General features: G+C 41.6%; 1 protein-coding gene across 2 annotated transcripts in view; it reads right to left on the bottom strand.

Annotated features, from left to right (window-relative positions):
- Positions 1 to 3,480: 3,480 nt before the first annotated feature.
- Positions 3,481 to 19,234, bottom strand: part of GK5 (glycerol kinase 5) — an 83,582-nt gene continuing 67,828 nt past the window's right edge. The window contains exons 14-17 of one of the 2 annotated variants that reach the window (XM_039489276.1): positions 17,269 to 17,372; positions 10,648 to 10,707; positions 6,187 to 6,320; positions 3,481 to 4,922 (exon numbers count right to left, since the gene is read on the bottom strand). In XM_039489276.1, the coding sequence (XP_039345210.1) occupies positions 4,768 to 4,922; positions 6,187 to 6,320; positions 10,648 to 10,707; positions 17,269 to 17,372 (453 nt within the window). In that variant the 3' untranslated portion in view covers positions 3,481 to 4,767. The remainder of the gene's footprint in view (positions 4,923 to 6,186; positions 6,321 to 10,647; positions 10,708 to 17,268; positions 17,373 to 19,234) is intronic. The other variant, XM_039489277.1, reaches the window with a different exon arrangement.

Here is a 19,234-nt window from a genome sequence, read left to right as displayed (position 1 = left end):
GGTGGTATGGCCCGTCCTCTTGAGCCAGCTTAGTCCAAGGGCTTTCCCCTGGTGGGGTAGTTCAAACAAAAATAAAGGGGGATTAACCAAGTTGAAAGTTCGTATAAGAGAGAGGAATGCTTTCCTCTCAGGCTGTCTCTACAGCAGATCCTCCCTTCCATCAGGGAGGGACCTTTAGGCAGCTGTTTAGGGAGAGATTCTGCCTTCCCTCAGCTCTTCTTACCTGGAGCTGCCTGCTGCAGGTCTGCGTTCTTCCCTGGGCTGCCACCAAATGAACTGCTCCCCTGCCTTTTAACTCCTCCTCCAGTTGGTGCATTTCCTACAGGCGTGGTGGGGCAGAACTGGCTGGGCCCAGAATAGTTTTTTAACCCCTTGTTGCCTAATGTGGAGTTTGTATACTCCATCACACTCTGAAAGAGAACTCAAATATTTGTGTTATATTATCATCTTTCTACCATCTCTAAAATAGCACCAGGCTGAAATCTCCCTCCCTGCCAAGATTTGACTCTTCTTCATTTCTGGGTGCTCTGTGTAGAGAATGCAGTATGTGTAAGTGCAACAACCACCCTCCACCCCCTTTTTTGTTAGCTGATTGTATACATCAATCCTGTTGTAAGATTCCTACACTGTCTGTACCTCATATTTCATAGTAATTTTACAGTGTTATACATACTTCATGGCAGTTATTGGTTACGTTTTTTTGGCTCTAATGGGGCTTTTAATACCACAGATGCCACAAAATCCTCAGGTGTCAGAACTGGCAGGCTATTTGGTGGGTAAAGTTAAAAGCTGATATACCTGGAAGGACTGTTGATAGCTTTGTTATATCCCTGTGGAACCTGCTTCCTGTTTACACTTGTAGGGCCAGTTTCTTTCAACTTTAAAACGTCTATTTACCATTGCTTCTAAAGTTTCTTAATTTTATAAACTTAACCCTGTTTTAATGGAAACAGTACTTACCTTTGAAAGATGCAGTATCAATATAGGCTGCTCTTGGAGTTGAAGAGATGCATGCTAGCCCCATTCAGAGTTAGGAGATAGTAAAACAGTGATAGGTATTTTTGAATGCTAAAAATTTGAGTTCTAGTATATATTTATATATATCTATCCTAGGTACAAAAATCTATAATTTTCCTTTAAGGGAGAACTCCATCTTCATACGGTAATTTCGATATCACCGGAGACCGGTGGCAGTGTTCAGCGGATTGGCAATGGGAACCCAGTGATCTACGCCTAACACTCAGCGAGTGGTGCCAGTCCGTTGAGTAGGTCTTCATGCTGGGGAACGTTGGCGCGCTTCTAGCGATCCATACCAGCTCTCCGGTGACCAGTAATGGGGCTCCCGAGACCTGCAGCTTGAATTGCCAGAGCGGTGCTGCACACTGGGAGAGCGGCTGAGGTGCTCATGGCACTGGGGCTGCAGGGACAGGCGCATCTCTGCCAGTGTGAGAAGCGGTGCCACACTGATGGGGACTGTTAGAAGGGTCCCAAGGTGGGTTTGCCCCTGGAATGGGGTATCGACGTGGATGGCACTGGTAGGGACAGGATATACTTAGTGGCCTGTAGGGCCTCTGGTGTAGACAGCACCGCCAGGTGCCGAATGCTTGTGCTGCTCTCCAGGGTGGTGGGTATGTCCTGGAGTGGACTAGCCTGCTTGGTGGGAGTTGGGGCCTGACCTCCGTCCAGAGGCAAAGAGCCACCCCTCGTGGGTCTTTGCTCTCCTCCGGCACTCTCCTTTCCTTTATGGGATGCAGAAGGTTCCTTCTCAGCCTTTCTTTGCTTTCTAACCGGTACCAGGGAGGTGGATCGACGACGGTCTGCGGACGGTGCTGGCAGCGCGCTCCGCACTGAGGCCATAGTGCTAGGAGAGGAATCCAATCTGGATGTCTTTGGTGCCGGTGCAAGTACCAACTCCATAAGGAGCGCTCAGAGACGAATGTCCCTCTCTTTCTTGGTCCAAGGTTTAAAACTCTTACAAATGCAACACTTGTCGCTCAGATGAGTTTCCCCCAAGCACCAAAGACAGCTACTTTGGGAGTCACTGACAGGCATAGTTTTTTGGCAGCAGTCACAGGGTTTGAAGACCAGGAACCAGGGCATGCCTCATCCGTAGGCTAAATCCTATCGAGGACTTCGAACTAACACTAACTACGATAAGGGAACTAACAACTTTTAACAACTATATACAGCAAAAAATTTCACAATGAGCAATTGAGAGAGAAGCTTGCTGAGGCAAGAGAACATTCCAGCACCGTCACTGGCGGTAAGAAGGAACTGAGGGTGGGGGGAGCTAGCAGTGCTCCTTATACCACAGTATATACACGCCACTCCAGAGGGCGCCAGAGCTGGTCCCCTACGGATACCATTGAGGGAAAAACTTCTGGCACTGGTGCATGTGGTGAGCACACACACCTACAATGGAATGGACATGAGTAATCACTCGAAGAAGAACCAGTCATTTTTTTTTATATATCTGCAAGTACCTGAACCCAGTCTCTTTCAACACTTCTCCACCCTTGATGGCTCTTGTCAAGTCAGGACTCTTAGGTGGCCATTATCATAGCAGAAAGATTGTCACCCGGGTTTTCAATCCTCACATCTGAATCATGTGGGCTAGTAAAATATTCATAAACTCGAATATGGCATACCAAGCTATAAGTACAGATAAAATATAAGTATAGATTGGAAATATTTGCCATTTGTGCTTTATGACTGAAGATGCCCAATTGATAAAAAAGGTAGAAATTACATAAGCTTTTCAAACTAAAGAAAAACCTATGCCTAAGGGGGAATCTAAAATTCAGTCAACAGTAAGGAGTGTGTGAAAGGCCTAGCATTTTCAAATAGAGGTTGATGTAGATGAGCTTGTACAATGTCTTCACTGCTAGAACTGAGGTAAAACTAACATGAATGAATGAAATGAACTCCAAAGAAAATAGTCTGGAAAAGTAGCTGGACTTGGATTGTTTGAAGTTAAAACTCCAAACCCGCAATCTTCTTATACACCTCTACCCCAATATAACCGACCCGATATAACATGAATTCGGATATAACATGGTAAAGCAACGCGCTCTGGGGGGCGGAGCTGCTTTACTGTGTTATATCTGGCAGCAGGGCTCGGGCGGAGATTTACAGGGCCCGGGGCTCCCCACAGCGGCTGGAGCCCCGGGCCCTTTAAATCATCATCTGAGCCCTGCCGCCGCTACCCCAATATAACACGGTTTCATTTATAATGCGGTAAGATTTTTTGGCTCCCGAGGACCGCGTTATATCGGGGTAGAGGTATATTATTAATATACAGGCATAGCAATTTATTATGGATACATATTTCTGACAAAAAATAAAATAGATCAATTTGAGACCAGAGTCATAATAATAATCTTTGTTTAAAGTATCTCAATGCAAATTTTATTCATTTGAATCCTCGGTATGTTAAAAATCTATTCTTAAAAGAAGCTAAAAGCAAGTAGTCCACATAGATCAAGAGCTAATAAGTTTTAATTTTTTTAAAGAGTGTTAAGATTGGAATACATTTTGCAGTTGAGCGACTCCTGACAAAAAGGGGGTATAATGAAAATTATTAAAGACTCTTAGTTATAGCTAGATGCTGCTATAAATTATAACTTACTGTGTTATATGCATTATAATTTTTATTCCATTTTTAAAAATAGTAACAGTAAAGTATGTCCTTCAAAAACAAAGTATGTTTGGCTCTGCTTTAGCACAATATAATTTAATAATGATGGCTTAGAAAACATTAATACATACTTTAAAAAAATAGGATACAATATGTAATTACTTTTAACTGCTATTTGCATTAATTAACAACAGTGCAATAACACTGACTTTTATTACAAAATTAAAGATTTGTTGAGCTGCATATCAGAGAAAAACTGTTAGCTATAAAAATCATGGAATGAAATGATTTCATGTAGTACTGATCCACAGTATTTGTATTTAGACTTAATATAGTGCCTAAGCTCTAGGCACTGTACAAACGAACACACACCATGGACAAAAAACTGGTTACAAATATAGATTCTGTCTAGTTAATTTAGATGTAACATATTAGCTCACAATCAGCAACACATACCCATACATAAAGTACCCATGTTAAATGAAGTCCACCATAAGTAATAAAATCCCACACACAATCACCTTGTTCTTCCCAGAAATGCCCATCGAAATAAAGTTGCCTTGCAGCATGCCCTGAAGGTTACGAAATTCAGGCTTTTTCAAGCCAAGGGAAGGGAACTGAGTTCCAAAGTAGAGAACCCCTCATGGAAAATTCCCTGACAATAAGAAAGACAGCTAAATTCTGCATTGGGTTAAGTTTGTAAGTGATCTCAAAGTGTATTCCAATGCAGAGCAAATTATAGTAATCAAATCTCCATTTGACAAGGCAAACAAGAAGCATCTTTTGCCACATCTCCCCACCTTTGCTCACCATAACTGGGATAAGTGTCCTTAGTCCCCACAGACCATCAGTCATCTTATACTCCACAAATGGCAGTAGCATTCAAGATTCTTGTGGACCCTCAGGTCACCAAAGGGACACGGCTGCTGCAGCTGATCAACAGGTATAGCAAGGAGGATATGATGGGTCAAAATGCAGTAGTAAGTAATCTAACAGAAGTAGGGAGGATGTTGAAATTCAACAGAACCAAGTGTAAACTCCATTAAAAAAGTGTTGGTTTAATTTTTATTGTTCTATAAATTGGAAGGTTTCATTAATAGATGGTCATTTAAAAAAAATGAACTCTTCCATTAGTATGATGTCTGGTTGTACCAGTTCAAGGAACGTTGTACTGCTTTTGTCCAATTATCCATGGCAAGTTTGTATTCTCCAGAGTCCCTTTGAGGCTCAAAAACAATTTCAGTTCGCCTCAGTTTCTTTAGTTGTTCTTTGTCAGTCCAAAATCCTGTAAGTACAAAGTTAATCCTAAAACTTAACTGCAAATATTGTGTTGGGAACAAATCCATACAACTGAACAATAATTACACTTAGGAGCATGGTGAAGATAATTAGGATTTTCCTTATTCATCCCAGTAACTTTCTTTATAAAGTAGGTGAATATTTTACATTCTGAAACAATTCCAATAGAATCCACTTAACTGAAATGCTGACAGGGTATCTGCTTAACTGTGATGGTTTCCAAGGAACAGATTTAGTACATCGATGTTCATTTAGGTTCTGTCAAGATTAGGAAAATGAGCAAGGGGACAATAGGTTTCAGCCATGGGTGGCCTCTCAATTAGGAGGGACCAGGGGAACCAAGGGCAACACTGGTCATTTTCCTACTTTCTTACTTAAAAGAATAGATAAATGGCAAATCATACTTCATGTTGCCTACAAGACTATGTAAAATATGCGAACAAACAGTTCACACCTATAAATTATATACTGAAGGGCCCTTTGTCTACTTCAGGCTGTTTCCTTACTCTGTTTTAGCTGCTGAATAAGTCTCACCTTAATATATGATTTTAAAATATAGTAATGTTTTGTACTAGGCACATTTTAAAAGCCATTTAATAACACAAACAGCTATCAACAAAATATATTCCTATGAACCTCCATTAATAAAGACCATTGCTTAATAGACACATTTTGGTTATCATTGGAGCCTGCTTAATTAAATAGATTGATTCTACTTTACTAGAGCTGAATTTTTTCTAACAGTCAATTCACTTTATACTATCCCTTTTGCTTATTACTTTCAAAATCTTAAGAACAAAAGAAGATTTTCTAAACTTATTTTACACATTTAGATTGTAATCCTGAAAACATACATGTACTGTATAATTTAAACTGACATCATTGGGACTACTCATGTGCATAAATTAACCAAATACATAAGTGTTTGCAAGACCAGGGCATTAATTTGTGTTAGATGCACTGTCCCATTAAACTGGATTTATATATTTTGCCCCATTCTCTCTCCCCTCTGTTCCATCACACACAGATGTATGAATGAAAAGCACAATTTTATCTTGGATTTCCACAATGACAGTGAAACTGGTTAACTGAATATTTAGGGACAATTTATTATTAGAAAATTAAAGAATGACAAAGCCATGTACAAGTTCTGCTGATCTATTTGTAGTCTTCAACCGTATGTATTATAATGAGAAAAAAAACTAGTCAGCAAATATTTAGATGGAAAGTTTTTCAAAGAATATACATACCTAAAGCAAGACCTGCTAGAAAAGCAGCTCCAAGACAAGACATATCTGTGTTTACAGGCTTGTCTATCTTCTTATTAATTAAGTCAGAAGTCATCTGCATGACAAAACTATTGTTACTGACACCTCCATCAGCGCTGTGTGGGAGCAAACAAAGGTAAAAGGTTGAGTTTAATAAAAATATTTAGCATCAAATGTTCAGAAACAACTTCTGGGTTTGCATACAGATACAGAAATCTGTCTACTACATTTGTGCATACATATTCCATTTTATGTGTGAGCAGAGCTACAGGTACATATTTTGAGGCCAGGATAAGTCCTCTTGGGGGAAAAAAAATACTGCCTTTGAAGTCTGAAAAAAATAATTTGAAAAAGCAACTTGTATTTTTAAGATTTTAACACAACTTTGATTTCAGCCTCCTAAAACAATACAATTATAATCCTGATTGAAATGTTAAGACTTATGGTAGAACATGGCTTTTACATGCTGTAACCTGAATCACAGAACACTCAAAAATATCCTTTAGAAAGTTCAGTAAGTTCAGTTTATGTTCAAAGAGCTAGAGAGATACATTTTCTTGTAATTAGTGAATTTTTGTTGGTGTTCTAGCCTATTCATTCACAGTTGCTTCCTTCTGTAGGAAGCATGAGAAGTAGGCTGCAATCTCTCCAGCCTCTCTCTTTACTTTCTCCTAAATGCCTTCATATCATAGGCTTTGTCTACAATAATGAGGTAAGTCGATCTAAGTTATGCTAGTTAAGTTACATAAGTTACGTAACTTAAGTCAACGTAGCTTAGCTCGACTTACAGCAGTGTCTACACCACACTATGTCAATGGAAGATGATCTGCCGGCGATATAGTTTCAGCCATTCGTTGAGGTGGAGTACTGAAACTGATGGGAGAGCGCTCTCCCATCGACTTATTGCATCTTCACCTGCTAAATTGATACTGCTGCATTGATCGCAATGGTGCAGATTTAGCCCCTACCAAAGACAAGCCCTGAGACCTGGCTTTCCAGCCAAGGAAAACAGGCATTTATGAACATTGACCCTGTATTAGCTGAAGAGAGTTACTAGAGTTACAAGGCATTCCTTCCTCCAGGAGCACCAGGGAACAAATAATTAAACTATAAACAATTACCGACACTTTGTCACACAATGAATTACTATACCACTAGACTGCCATACTGCCAATTGCTTAGCCACTTTCCTATTATTGACACTTATAGTTAAGGTTGCCCAATACTTCCCATTAAAAGACCTTTTTTAGGTTGCTATTGTCTGCAGGATTCCTGCCTCATTTGTTGCAGAAGTTGGAAGATGTGTAATAAATGAGGCAGGTGGCTGCAGGAAGAGAAAAGATGGTCTCCTGGTTAAGGCAGCTGAATGCTGCACTGGAGAACTGGATTCTACCCCTGCGCTATCCATATAGTCATACATAGAAGCTGCGCAGGGCTGGAGTTACTATGTGATGATGGACAAGTCACCTAAATGTTGTTGGTTGCCCACTAACTGCGTTCCTCATTTTCTGAGCGTCCAATATTAGACACATGGAGGCCAGATGAGCACTCAGATCTGCAACTTAAGTCGATGAACTGTGCTTTAAACATACAATATGCTATAAAAATGCTACCAATTCTGGAAAATATTTACACAGAGAAATTAACAGGCATTAGTATACTAGTATAATTATACTGCTATACAATTACTCTTGTGGACACTCTTATTTGGAATAATTGCAGCCTTTTTTCAGTTTAGCTTATGCTGCTTCAAAAAGGAAAACCAAAAAGCGGTCAGTTATTCCAAATAAGTGTTTACAAGAGTAGCAACAACAGTATTATCATGTTGGTATAGCAATGTAAAAATTCATTTTCTGGTGTAGACAAACCCTCAGTTTCTCATCCATAAAATGGTGATAATACCATCATCTATTCTCACTGGGGTGCTGTCAAACAAATTCATTCTTGTTTGTGAAGTACGTCAGATACTATGGTGAGAGCATCACAGAAACACCCAGGAGGGATTTAATAACTTTGTATTCAGTGTAGGTTTGAATGGTGTGCTGAGGCCACACACAACAAGCAGAGCTCACTCTGGGGCTGACTGGGAAAGAGGCAGGAGCAAGCTGCTTCCCTACTTGAGGGAAGAATCATTAGCTTGCCACCCAAGGCAGCCACCAGGAACCAAACACTGTATTCCTGGCCAAATGAGATGGAGAAGGAGGACTAGGAGCACCCAGGCCTAAGAGGAACCTGGGTGACTGAAGCGCAGAGACCTTGTGGGAGGTTCTGACCCCACAGAACTTAAGGCTGCCTTACCCAGAGGAAGCTGGGACTGTAGTAGGATGCTGTCTAGGGTTCATAAGGGGCCATTACTAGAGACAAGCCACCACAGGAACTTGAATTATAGGGGCCATGCACCAGACTGAAGTGGCAGCAGTAGAAAGTAGCCCAGGGCAGTGGACACAGACTCCCCACTGGGAGGTCCCCTACTAAGGGTTTGACTTACACAGGGCCCTAGGCTGGGAGCTGGTGGAGTGGGAAGGTCCGAGTCCCCCAATCCTCTTGCCTTAAAGACTGACACATCTACGCCACAGAAGTGGGGAGCAAGAAAAGCACTCCAACCAAACTCAAAACTCCCTGTTGCATGGCATTTCCTAAATTGTGAGTGCCTGACTTTGCAATCAATGTTTTTCTAATATAGGGTTTTAATGTAATTTCCTAGGTTTTTAAAAAAGTAAAAAGTGAAAATAAAACAAATTCCAACATGGGGAACAATATGATTCATCAGCAGAATTACTTCCTTCATAGCCAGAGCACAGATCTCTGCCATTTGAGCAGCAGCAGTAGGTTGTCATGCTCTATTTGAGCAGCCTTTAGAGGGAGATGAGGCAAACATTTTCTCAATGGGTTTCACAGCTGTTGGCTGACAGCAGAGAAATGTGGAGACAGGAATTCAGGTTCTGAGGGAAGTATACTGTCGTGGTTACAGATCCTTCTGTCCCTCTCCCGCCATACCTGAACTCTTTCTCCTGGCTCATCTGGCCTGTCCTTGTCCATGTCTCTCCCCACACACGCCCCCCAGCTCCTCATCCCAATCCCCATCCCCTCTCATACCTCAACACTGTTCTCCTACTGCCGTGTCCCCTTTCACCACCCCACAGGCCCCGCCGCTCACTCCTCAGCATTCTGGTCATGCTGTTTCCTCCTCCTTGCTGCTTGGGTGCCTGCAGGGAGACCACTGAGAACACAGAAGAGAATCTCTCCCTGCTCTCAGTTCCTGGGTGCAACACAACAATGGCCCCTGGCTGCTGAAAGGAGCAATTTCACAGAAAGTTCTACTCATCCTTCAGAGCCTTAGGATGGAGTAGGCCCAATACAGATGGACTCTTTGGAAAATTTGTTACCAAACATTAACAAGTTTCTACTGAGCATGTGTGAAATGAGGTTTTCAAAGGCTCACAACCTGGCCAAATTTGGACAGATTTTCCTGGAGATTGCAAAAGGCACATCTCTGACACAAGAACGATCCCCTTGCCAAATTTCAACTCCTGCTCCAAAGCAAAGAGGTCCTACTGTAGGGGTTCCCAAACTTTTTGCCAGCACAACCCCATTTTAATTAACTATTTCCTTCTAGAACCCCAGACAGCATGAAGGAAGCCATTCTGACAAGTAAAATGGTGTCCTCCATGTGTCTTGACCTGACGCACATGGTGCTTGTGAGGTCATGCTGTATAAAAGATACCATTTTGCTCTTCCAAAATGACTTCCTCCATGCTGTCTGGAGTCCCGGAAGGAAATTAATTAATTGAAATGGGGTCATATGTATGGTATGTATGAGGTCACACTGTGTGGAGGATGCCACTATAGACCAGAACCGTGTCCCCTAAGCATCATAACCTGACCCCCAGTTTGGGAACTGCTGTAATACAGTTTCTCAATTAAAGAATTTTTAACATGACCAAAGCAAAGTATTTTCTCCTAACCGCATGCTCAGAAGTGACAAAAAAAATTTGCTGAAAAATTTAGTCTGAGGCAGATAACCAGCATGGAAAATTTCAGCTAAAATGGTTACAATTAGGCAAAATTATAAGAAACTGAAAAAAGGATCTTATGATGGACATTGTCAGGCAACCCCAGTTACAGGTGTCACTACCTAGACCCCCTGAATACTGCAGAGAAAATTAATAGAACAAAATTTGTTCTGACTTCTATTAAAGTAAACCTGAGAGTGAAAGTTCAACACCAACTCATACTCAACAATGCAGATTTAGAATCATTATCACTTTTGAAGTTACGTCAACAGGAACGCTACACTTAGGGCTATTATTCAATTCCCAGTAATGGAATGTTCACAGAAAGACAAACTGAATAACAAAGTTCTAGAGCATGTGTGTTTTACTTGAACTCACAAACACCGAACAAAATTTATGACTTGTGATATTAAAAATAATACAAACATACCGAATATTTGTAAGTGGAACCCGCACCTCTTTCACAATGGTATCATACAGCTGTTTGTTTCTTTAAAAAAAATAATAGAAATTAATGTTGTATTTATACATAATGTGTAGTCTAAAAGCTGTTCAATATCTATACAGTATGCAAGGAGATTATGAGACAAAATGTGACAGCAGTTTTGTCAAAATTGCCTTCGACAGTTGACAAGTTCCCAGCATGGACTGAATGATTAAAAAATAAACGGAGACTGGTTTCTGTTATACACCATTATGATAGTACTCAGGTGGCCCAATCAGGATCAGGACCAACTGTGCTAGGCACTGTATAAGGAGATATGGTTCCTGCCCCAAAGTGCTTACAGTTTATTTAAGATAAGTTACAGCAGGTGGATGCAACATACAACCTTAAGAACTGAAAGTAGAGAAAAACATTAACCACAGCTTCAGCAAAAAACCCAGCACCAGCTGCTCTTTAAAGGGAGACTATCAAAGCTACAAAATGGAGGTTACTTACTGTACCTTGAGTTTCTTTGAGATGCATATATTCCACACCTGCGTACGCATGCGCACCATGCACCTGAGTCCAGAATTTCTTCAGTGTCTGCTGACCCGCATGTATACAGTAACTCTCCTCATGCTCCCGACTGAGGGTATAAGAGGCAGTGCTGGTTAACACCTCTCCATTTTCTCTTCTTACAACAATCCAAACGGATCTGAAGCAGAAGGGATGGAGGGCGGGTAGTGAAATACTGACAGACAACACTTTTCAAAGACCCTCCAGTTACAGTAAGTAATCTCCTATTGAGGAGGGTGCAAGGAAACTGGCAGCAGAGATGTTTTTAGTACTGCAGATCTATGGCTGCATCCACCTTTGCTGCTTGAGTTAGAGCATAGTGTGACGTGAAAGTATGGATGGAATTCAAGTCGCTCCTCTGCAGATATTCTGCAGTCCCCCTTATGGTGATATGCTCAGGAGGGGGAAACTGCTATTTTTGCAGCACTCTAAGATGCATCCTGAAACCCATTTAGAAATCCTCAGAGGATACAGCTTATCCCTGTGACCTTTCTGCCAAGGCTCCTGAGACTTTTCTTGGATTTGGTGGGCAGTGAAAATCATGTCAGTTGTCCTGTGGGATGGTCTAAAACTGCACTGAGATTCCGGCAATATTTTCTCAGCAAGGGGAAGTAATCGGATAAGAGGATACAGGCAAGAAACTTCCCTGCTGTAGATAGCAAGGCAATGCCTCGATAGTTTCCACACTCCGACTTATCTCCTTTCTTAAAGATTTTAACAATGTTGGCATTCTCAAGTCTCACAGAATCTTCTCATTACACCAGGTGTGAAGAAAAAGTTTGTGAAGCATCCTTACCAGCAAAATCAGGATCTTTACATGGCCTTCATCGATTTGACAAAGGCTCTGGACTCAGTCAATCATGAAGCTCTGTGGAAGGTGCTGGCCAGATTTGGCTGCCCTCCAAAATTTATTAAGTTTCTAAGGTTTTTTCATGATCAGATGACTGCCACTGTTCTCTTTAATGGCCTGGAGACAGACCCTTTTGTCATCAAAACTGGAGTTAGGCAAGGATGCATTATTGCCCCAATTCTGTTCTCCATCTATTTAACAGTCATTTTGGTCCTCGTTAAAGACCACCTCCTCAGTGGAGTTGACTTTCAATATAGAATAGATGGGCAGCTTTTTCCATCTTCGATGTCTCCATTCAAAGTCTAAAGTTCACAGGGTGTCCATTACTGATCTTCAATATGCTGATGAGTGTGCCACCTTCATGCACACTGAGGCTGACCTTCGGTCCACACTGATTTTTTTTTGCACAAGCTTACCAAAGCCTACGACTCTCATTCAATATTAAGACGACTAAAGTGCTCCATAAACCTGCTTCAGGCCTTACATTTGACCTACCACAAATCACCATCAAGGAACAGACTTTGGAGACAGTCGAGCACTTCTGCTACATCTGTAGCCAGCTTTCTCAAAATGCAAATATTGATAGGGAGATCCAGCACAGGATCCAGTTTGCGAGTGCTTCCTTTGGGAAATTGTTCTGACACATTTTCATGGACCGTGACCTACCAAGACACCAAGTTCCAGGTCTATACTACAAGATGGCTACTCTTTTATGGATCCGAAACTTAGGTGACCTATCGACAGCACCTCAAGAGTCTGCAGAGGACCACCAATGATGCCTTCAGAAGATTCTTCGCATCAAGTGGAAAGATCGCAGCACTAACGCCAGCATCCTCACTGAAGCCAATGTCACCAGCATTGAAGCAATGATCCTCATGCACCAACTCTGCTGGGCTGGACATTGTGTGTGGATACCAGACTCTTGCTTACCGAAACAAATCCTCTACTCTCAGGTCACACATGGTCAGAGATCATGTGGTGGTCAGAAGAAACGCTACAAAGACACACAGAAAGCGTATCTCAAGAAAAATGATGTGGCCATCACAAGCTGGGAGGAGCAAGCCACCAACTGATCTCAATGGTGCCACATCCTCCGTCAGGCAGTGGTCCACTTTAAGGAGAAGCGTCTTGCCCTTGAAGCTGAAAAGAGAGAGAGAAGGAAGGAAAAACAAACAAACAAAATCTTTCTACCAGCAGGCAGCTGACCCACTAGAAAATGTCTACTGAGGGCAGATCTGTGCTACCAGGATTGGACTCCTGAGTCATCTCAGGACCCATATGTAAATCTGTGGTAGAGATCATCCTTGAATCGCGAGATCGCCAATAATGATGATCTGACAAGGCAACAAAGAGTCTTGGAGATTTTCTAATGGGTTTGGTTCTCTGCAGGTAGAATGCCAGAGTGTGCCTGACATCAAGAGAGTGAAATCTCTTCTCAGAACAAGCATGAGGTTTTGGAAAGAATACAGATAAGTGTACTGATTGACGTGGAACTCAGACAAAACCTTGGCAAAGAATTCAGGGTGTAATCTAAGGGAAATCTTGTGAAATTCTGTATAAGCAGGGTCTGACATCATGGTTCCCAGCTCACTGACCCTTTTCACCAAAGTAATGGCTACTAAAGAATGTCACCTTAATGGGCTGGTGGGTCATGGCACATGTTGCCAACGGTTTGAAGGGTGGGCCCGAGAGTGTTTAAAGGACAAAGTTAAGGTCCCATTGAGGTGTGGGTTTAATGACCGGGGGGAAGGTCCTTTATAAATCAAACTGTGATCAGGGGTATGAAGATAGAACATCCTTCCACCAGTGGGAGAAGGCACTAATTGCTGTTAGGTGTACTCTTAGTGAACTGAGGGCTGAGCCTGCGATCTTTAAGAAGAGGAGCTAGTCTAGGATAACTGGAATGCCCACAGTATCAAGTAAATGCTGGTGACAATGCACCCAGGCCAAAAATCTCTGCCATTTAGCTAGGTAGCAGAGTCTAGTAGAATCCCTCTTGCTTTGGGTCAGGATTTCCAGAACAGGGGCAGATGCTGAGTGTTCTATCTCTAACATCCATCCAAACACCAGGCTGTGAGGTGGAGTGAGCTCAGGTTGAGGTGCTTGATTTTTTTCCCCGTAATGAATTAGGAGACCTTGAAATGCACAGATCCTGATAAGGGGACATGTGGACATTGTTAGGAGCTCTGTGAACCAGAATTGTTTGGGACGGTATGGTGCTAGGAGGATGATGATGGCTCTGTCGTGCCAGATCTTTCCTATGACTTGCAATCATAGAGGGATGGGAGGAAATGTATATCTGAAGTTGTCTGTTCTAGAGAGTATCGCCTTGAGTGTTTTGGCCTCTGGCTTCTCTGGAGCAATACATGGGAAGCTTTCCGTTTGTCTGGGATGCAACAATGTCCTCTAGCAGAGTCCCTGTCGCGTGAATATGGTGGTTAGGACTGTGTCATGCATCTCCCATTAGTGGTCTGCAGAGAAGCTTCTGCTTAATCTGTCTGCCAGGGAGCTCTGAACAGCCAGGAGGTATGTGGCCTGTACAGTGATGACCTCTAATACACCAGTTCCAAAGTCTGAGCGCTTCCAGGCAGAGGGGACGAGATTTCATTCCTCCCTGTTTATACAGACCACTGTGATGATGTTGTCTGCCATTATTTGTATGTGGAGTGAGTGTGTAGAAGGCCTTTCATACCAGTCAGACCACTCTTAGCTTCAGTAAGCTTATATGTAGCCTAGACTCCAGATATCCTGATCACTGTGCCAGTCCAAATGTATGCCCCTACCTGTGATGGAGGCATCTATCATGATGGTGGCCCTTGGTATGGAAGAGCTGAAGGGAGTCCCTACCATGACTTTGTTCAGGTTGGATCACCAAGTGAGGAAGGTGAGAACTCCAGAGGAAACAGTGACTTTGGAGTTGATGTGATCCCGTAAATCGAGTGGAGCCAAGCTTATAGACACCGCAAGTAGAGTCTGGTGAAAAGTGTCATGTAAGTGCATGTGGCTATGTGGCCTAACAGGGAGAGACACTGATGCACTGTAGTTCAAGATTTGCAGGTGATGAGAGAGGTCAGGTTGCTCATCGCATAAAATATGTCTAGAGGGAAGAAAGCTCTCGCAGAGACTGAGTCTGGACATGCTCCTATAAAATGTATTGTCCTTGCAGGTGACAAACACTTAAGGTGGCAAGGAGGCTCTGAAGAAACTCTGTTGCTGGATATGACTTCTTGGCGAGATCAGCCTACCAGGAGCCAGTCGTCCAGATATGGAAATACTGTATATCCCTGATATCTCATCTGGACTGCTACCACTGGGAAAACTTTAATGGTGGCTCCCACGGGAATCAATGCCAGATGTCCCTGGGGAGGTCATAACCGGAGGGGTAATAATGCCTTGTCTGTCAGGGCTCCTGTGCCTTTGCAGAGATACTGATACAGCTATCTCCTCCGATTCGAAGGATGGTTCCATTGGTTGGTACCAAGGTGCTCCTGCCCGATGGATGGAGATGGGATCTCTCTTGAGATAATGGTAATGGTTCCTCCCCTGGGGTAAAGGCATCTCTTAGGAGGGCAGGGCCAGAAGAAGTGGAGACTGCATATACAGAAGGAAGATATCCTCTGGTGTTACAAAGCTCTCCCTAGAGCCCAAAGTCTGAGGAGTTCCAACAGACACTCAAAGGTTCTGGTTTGTCTGATGTGGCCTGATGGTCTTTGTATTGACAATGATGAATCCAGACTTGCTCTCAGAGATGGGACTGGAGCGCGTTTATCTTTGCCCCCTGGTACCGCAGTTACCAGCAGATCCTTGTTTTTCTGTGCCTTATCCTGCAGCCTGGGAGTCTTCAGTGGAGCTGGTTCCATGGGTTCCATATGCGACATCTCACCCAACCTGGACTGGCTTGGGAAGGAAACAAGTTTCTTCTGGACAGTCTGCTATGGGGGATCAGTCCTTCTGCCCAGGCTTGTGTTGGAGGAGCACTGCTAGTCAGCTAGTACAGGGGGTCTCCTGGGCTTGAGTCAGAAGGAGCCTCCTCCATCAGGGACTTTTTCAACTGGAGCTCTTGGGCCTCTCTAGTTCTGGGTGGGAAGGATTTACAGATAATGAACATCACAGAGATATGTGCCTCATCCAGACGGTAGAGGTACCAGTGATGCTCATTGCTGATTGAGGAAGAGAGAGGACAGGAGACTCAGTTCTTGAATCCTGGGACCCTGTGCATAGTCCTGGGATCAGGGAGGATGTCCCTCCAACTGGGGAGCGGGAGTGGGGATATTCTATTCTATACTAAACTATATACTAACTAGAATTCCTAAGCTAAAATATAAACTATTTACAATTAAATTTAATGGATTCTACCATAGTGGAGGAGGACATGATTCCAACTCAGGCCATGTGGTGATAAGTAGGAACTGGGAGGAGTCAACCCATATTTCCTCTTACACCCATGGTCGGGAGCACAAGTAGAGTTACTGTGCCTGTGCAGATCAACGGACACGGCTTTGAAGAAATTCTGGACTTGGGCACACAGCGCACATGAGTACCAATGTGTGGAACATACATACATAAGGACCGTCACTCAAAGAAGTAGTTTAACTTACCCAAATAGTTATAGGGAAAAACATACATCTGAAAGGAAAAGATATATTTGAAGCTTTTTTTGCCAGCTCTTTGGATGAGATTTTCAGCTTTCCATGTATGCAAAAGACACATACCTCAATTCAGCAGCTAACGTATCTTCTGTCTCTCTTATGTATTTTTAAAATGCCTATCACTACGTTATATAAACATGGAGGACCTAAGAATTATCCCAGGAGCCTGCAGCTTCATGCCTACTTAAAATAGGTTGAGAGTGAAAAGAGGCTTACTTTCCACATAAAGGTAGTGAGGAAACAAGGGCAAACTTCTGGTAGAAGACAGATTTTGGACATGCAGAGGAGCCAAGTCCATTTTAATTTGAGAACTGTTATGCTGGGTCAATTGTTAACAAAAATTGTGACCCTTGATAAATATACAAAACTTCCTGTCAGTGTCAATTAATATAAATTACCACAGTTAACATTTTATAAATTGCTAAGTCCATGCATTTATGTAACAAGTGATTATCTGACTTCCCACACTGAGTGACCAAAATACAGAATAATTAGATGAGAGGAAAATAGAAATCCTAAAGATAATGAATTAAGAAAGACTGCACTCAATACCTAAAAGCGATAGATTCCAACATAGCTCGTATAAGATGATTTCTGGTAGTGGAAGGTTTCAGTCCCATAAAGGAGGCACATGCACAAGGGTCATTCACAGGAACCTAAAATAAAGGTTTGACAATAAAATTAATTACTGAGTTATATTTGTAGCATTTTGAAAAAGGATACAAGTAATAAGAAAAAAATAACTTACACATGACAATTACAGGAAGCATAATGAGAAGAAGAAAATTAAGACAATATATAAGCATTGGACAGTGTTATTTTGCCTATATTTCAGAAAAATCAGTTTTCAAATCAGTTTCTTTCAGTAGCAAAAAGGTTTCAAATTATTGCATTTGTTTTTCCCCCCAGAATTCTATACACTAAAAATCACTCATCACTCACTACCTATTAAAAATATACATAGAGTACACATCAACTAAAGTACAAGTGTCTAAGACAGAGTACGGTATTATTAAAATTGGGTGGGGGGGATGGAGGGGGAAAAGAATTTACTGACTTTCCCCAGACTTTTTGTACAGAACAATTAATTAATATAATACAATAGCCTTGAAGAGGCTAGTCAATTTAAATTACATAACATAATTGCACTAATGTTTTGAATGGCATAATGATGCAACAGACACACTAATTCTGGCTGTCTCATAAAAAAGTAATCGCCTTTCATAGGATGACTGGCACATTGGTTTTTGCATCCATCTCTGCTCCACTGTTTTGGTGGATGTGAGTGACAGAATGTCACTCTACTTGCCCTTAAATGCATTAAGACAATGTTAAATGTTTTTTCAATTTAAAAACACGACATTTTAAAAAACTTTCCAGGATTTTTATTTAGTTCCCTAAATATCTGCTATACAGAATTCTGAAGTAGCCCTAATTTTAATCATATTGTGACAGCAAAAAAAAAAAAAAAATGGAAAACACCACCAAAAAAATTAAGGAAGTATAAATTACTTTAAAGTAAAAATATTAGAGTATGCATATGTGGCAGAAACTGGGAATGCATTAAAGCCCAATCCTGACAGGTGCTGAACTCCTAAATATTCCCACAGACTTTGATAAGAGTTGTTGATGCTCAGTACTTAGTAGGATGTAAATGAAGTGACAGCCCACCTGCCCAGATGAAGGCTAGTATGTTGCACGCTGAGACTCAATTCAGAAATTAGTTATGTTTAAAGTCAGTAAAGAATATATTCAGTTCTCCAGTGTACAACCACCTTTTCCAACTTGTGGAATGTTTAACCCAACCATACTAATAATAAAAGGTTCCTTGTTGACAAGCTTGTGGATTGTCAAATATAAGCAACTAACTAGAAAGGAAAGGAATCATGATATATATTAAAGGCAAATGTCTAGAGGACCAGAGTTTTATTCACTTTGTTTAAAAGCTTTATTTTCATTTTTATAACATATCACACATAATATATACGCGTGACTTACACAAACTATAGAATGAAGGTAAGATGAGTGAGTGATAATAAATCAAGAAAATATGCATTTTAAAATTTGTACAGCAGGAATGCTTCTGTCCCATGATGAGAAACGCGCCACATCATAGTAATGTCATCCAAGGTAAGAGGGGAGAAGCCTTCTCCTCATTCTCATAACAGGAACTGTCAGAGAAACATTTGACTCTATCTAGGAAATGAACACATTGCCTCCATAACATGTCCAACCCCTGCTATCCTGATATCTACGAAACCTAACCAAGCAATCAAATTTAGATGACTGGAAGACAGTTGGAGCTAACCTGTACAGCAGGGTAGACATGTCATGGTTGAGCTCCAGAAGTGCTTACTCCACTTCAGGTGCCTACTTCGTACCATAAATCCATTCAGTATATCTATATCTATCTATCTATCTATCTATATCTATATCTCTCTCACATACACACACACTAACTAGCTATAAAGAATTCATGATTGTATGATGTGGTATAAAAAGTTGTTTAGGAAAACGT

The sequence above is a fragment of the Mauremys reevesii genome, linkage group 9 (genome assembly GCF_016161935.1).
Source record: "Mauremys reevesii isolate NIE-2019 linkage group 9, ASM1616193v1, whole genome shotgun sequence".
NCBI lineage: Eukaryota > Metazoa > Chordata > Testudines > Geoemydidae > Mauremys > Mauremys reevesii.
This window is presented reverse-complemented; position numbering and strand designations above follow the sequence as displayed.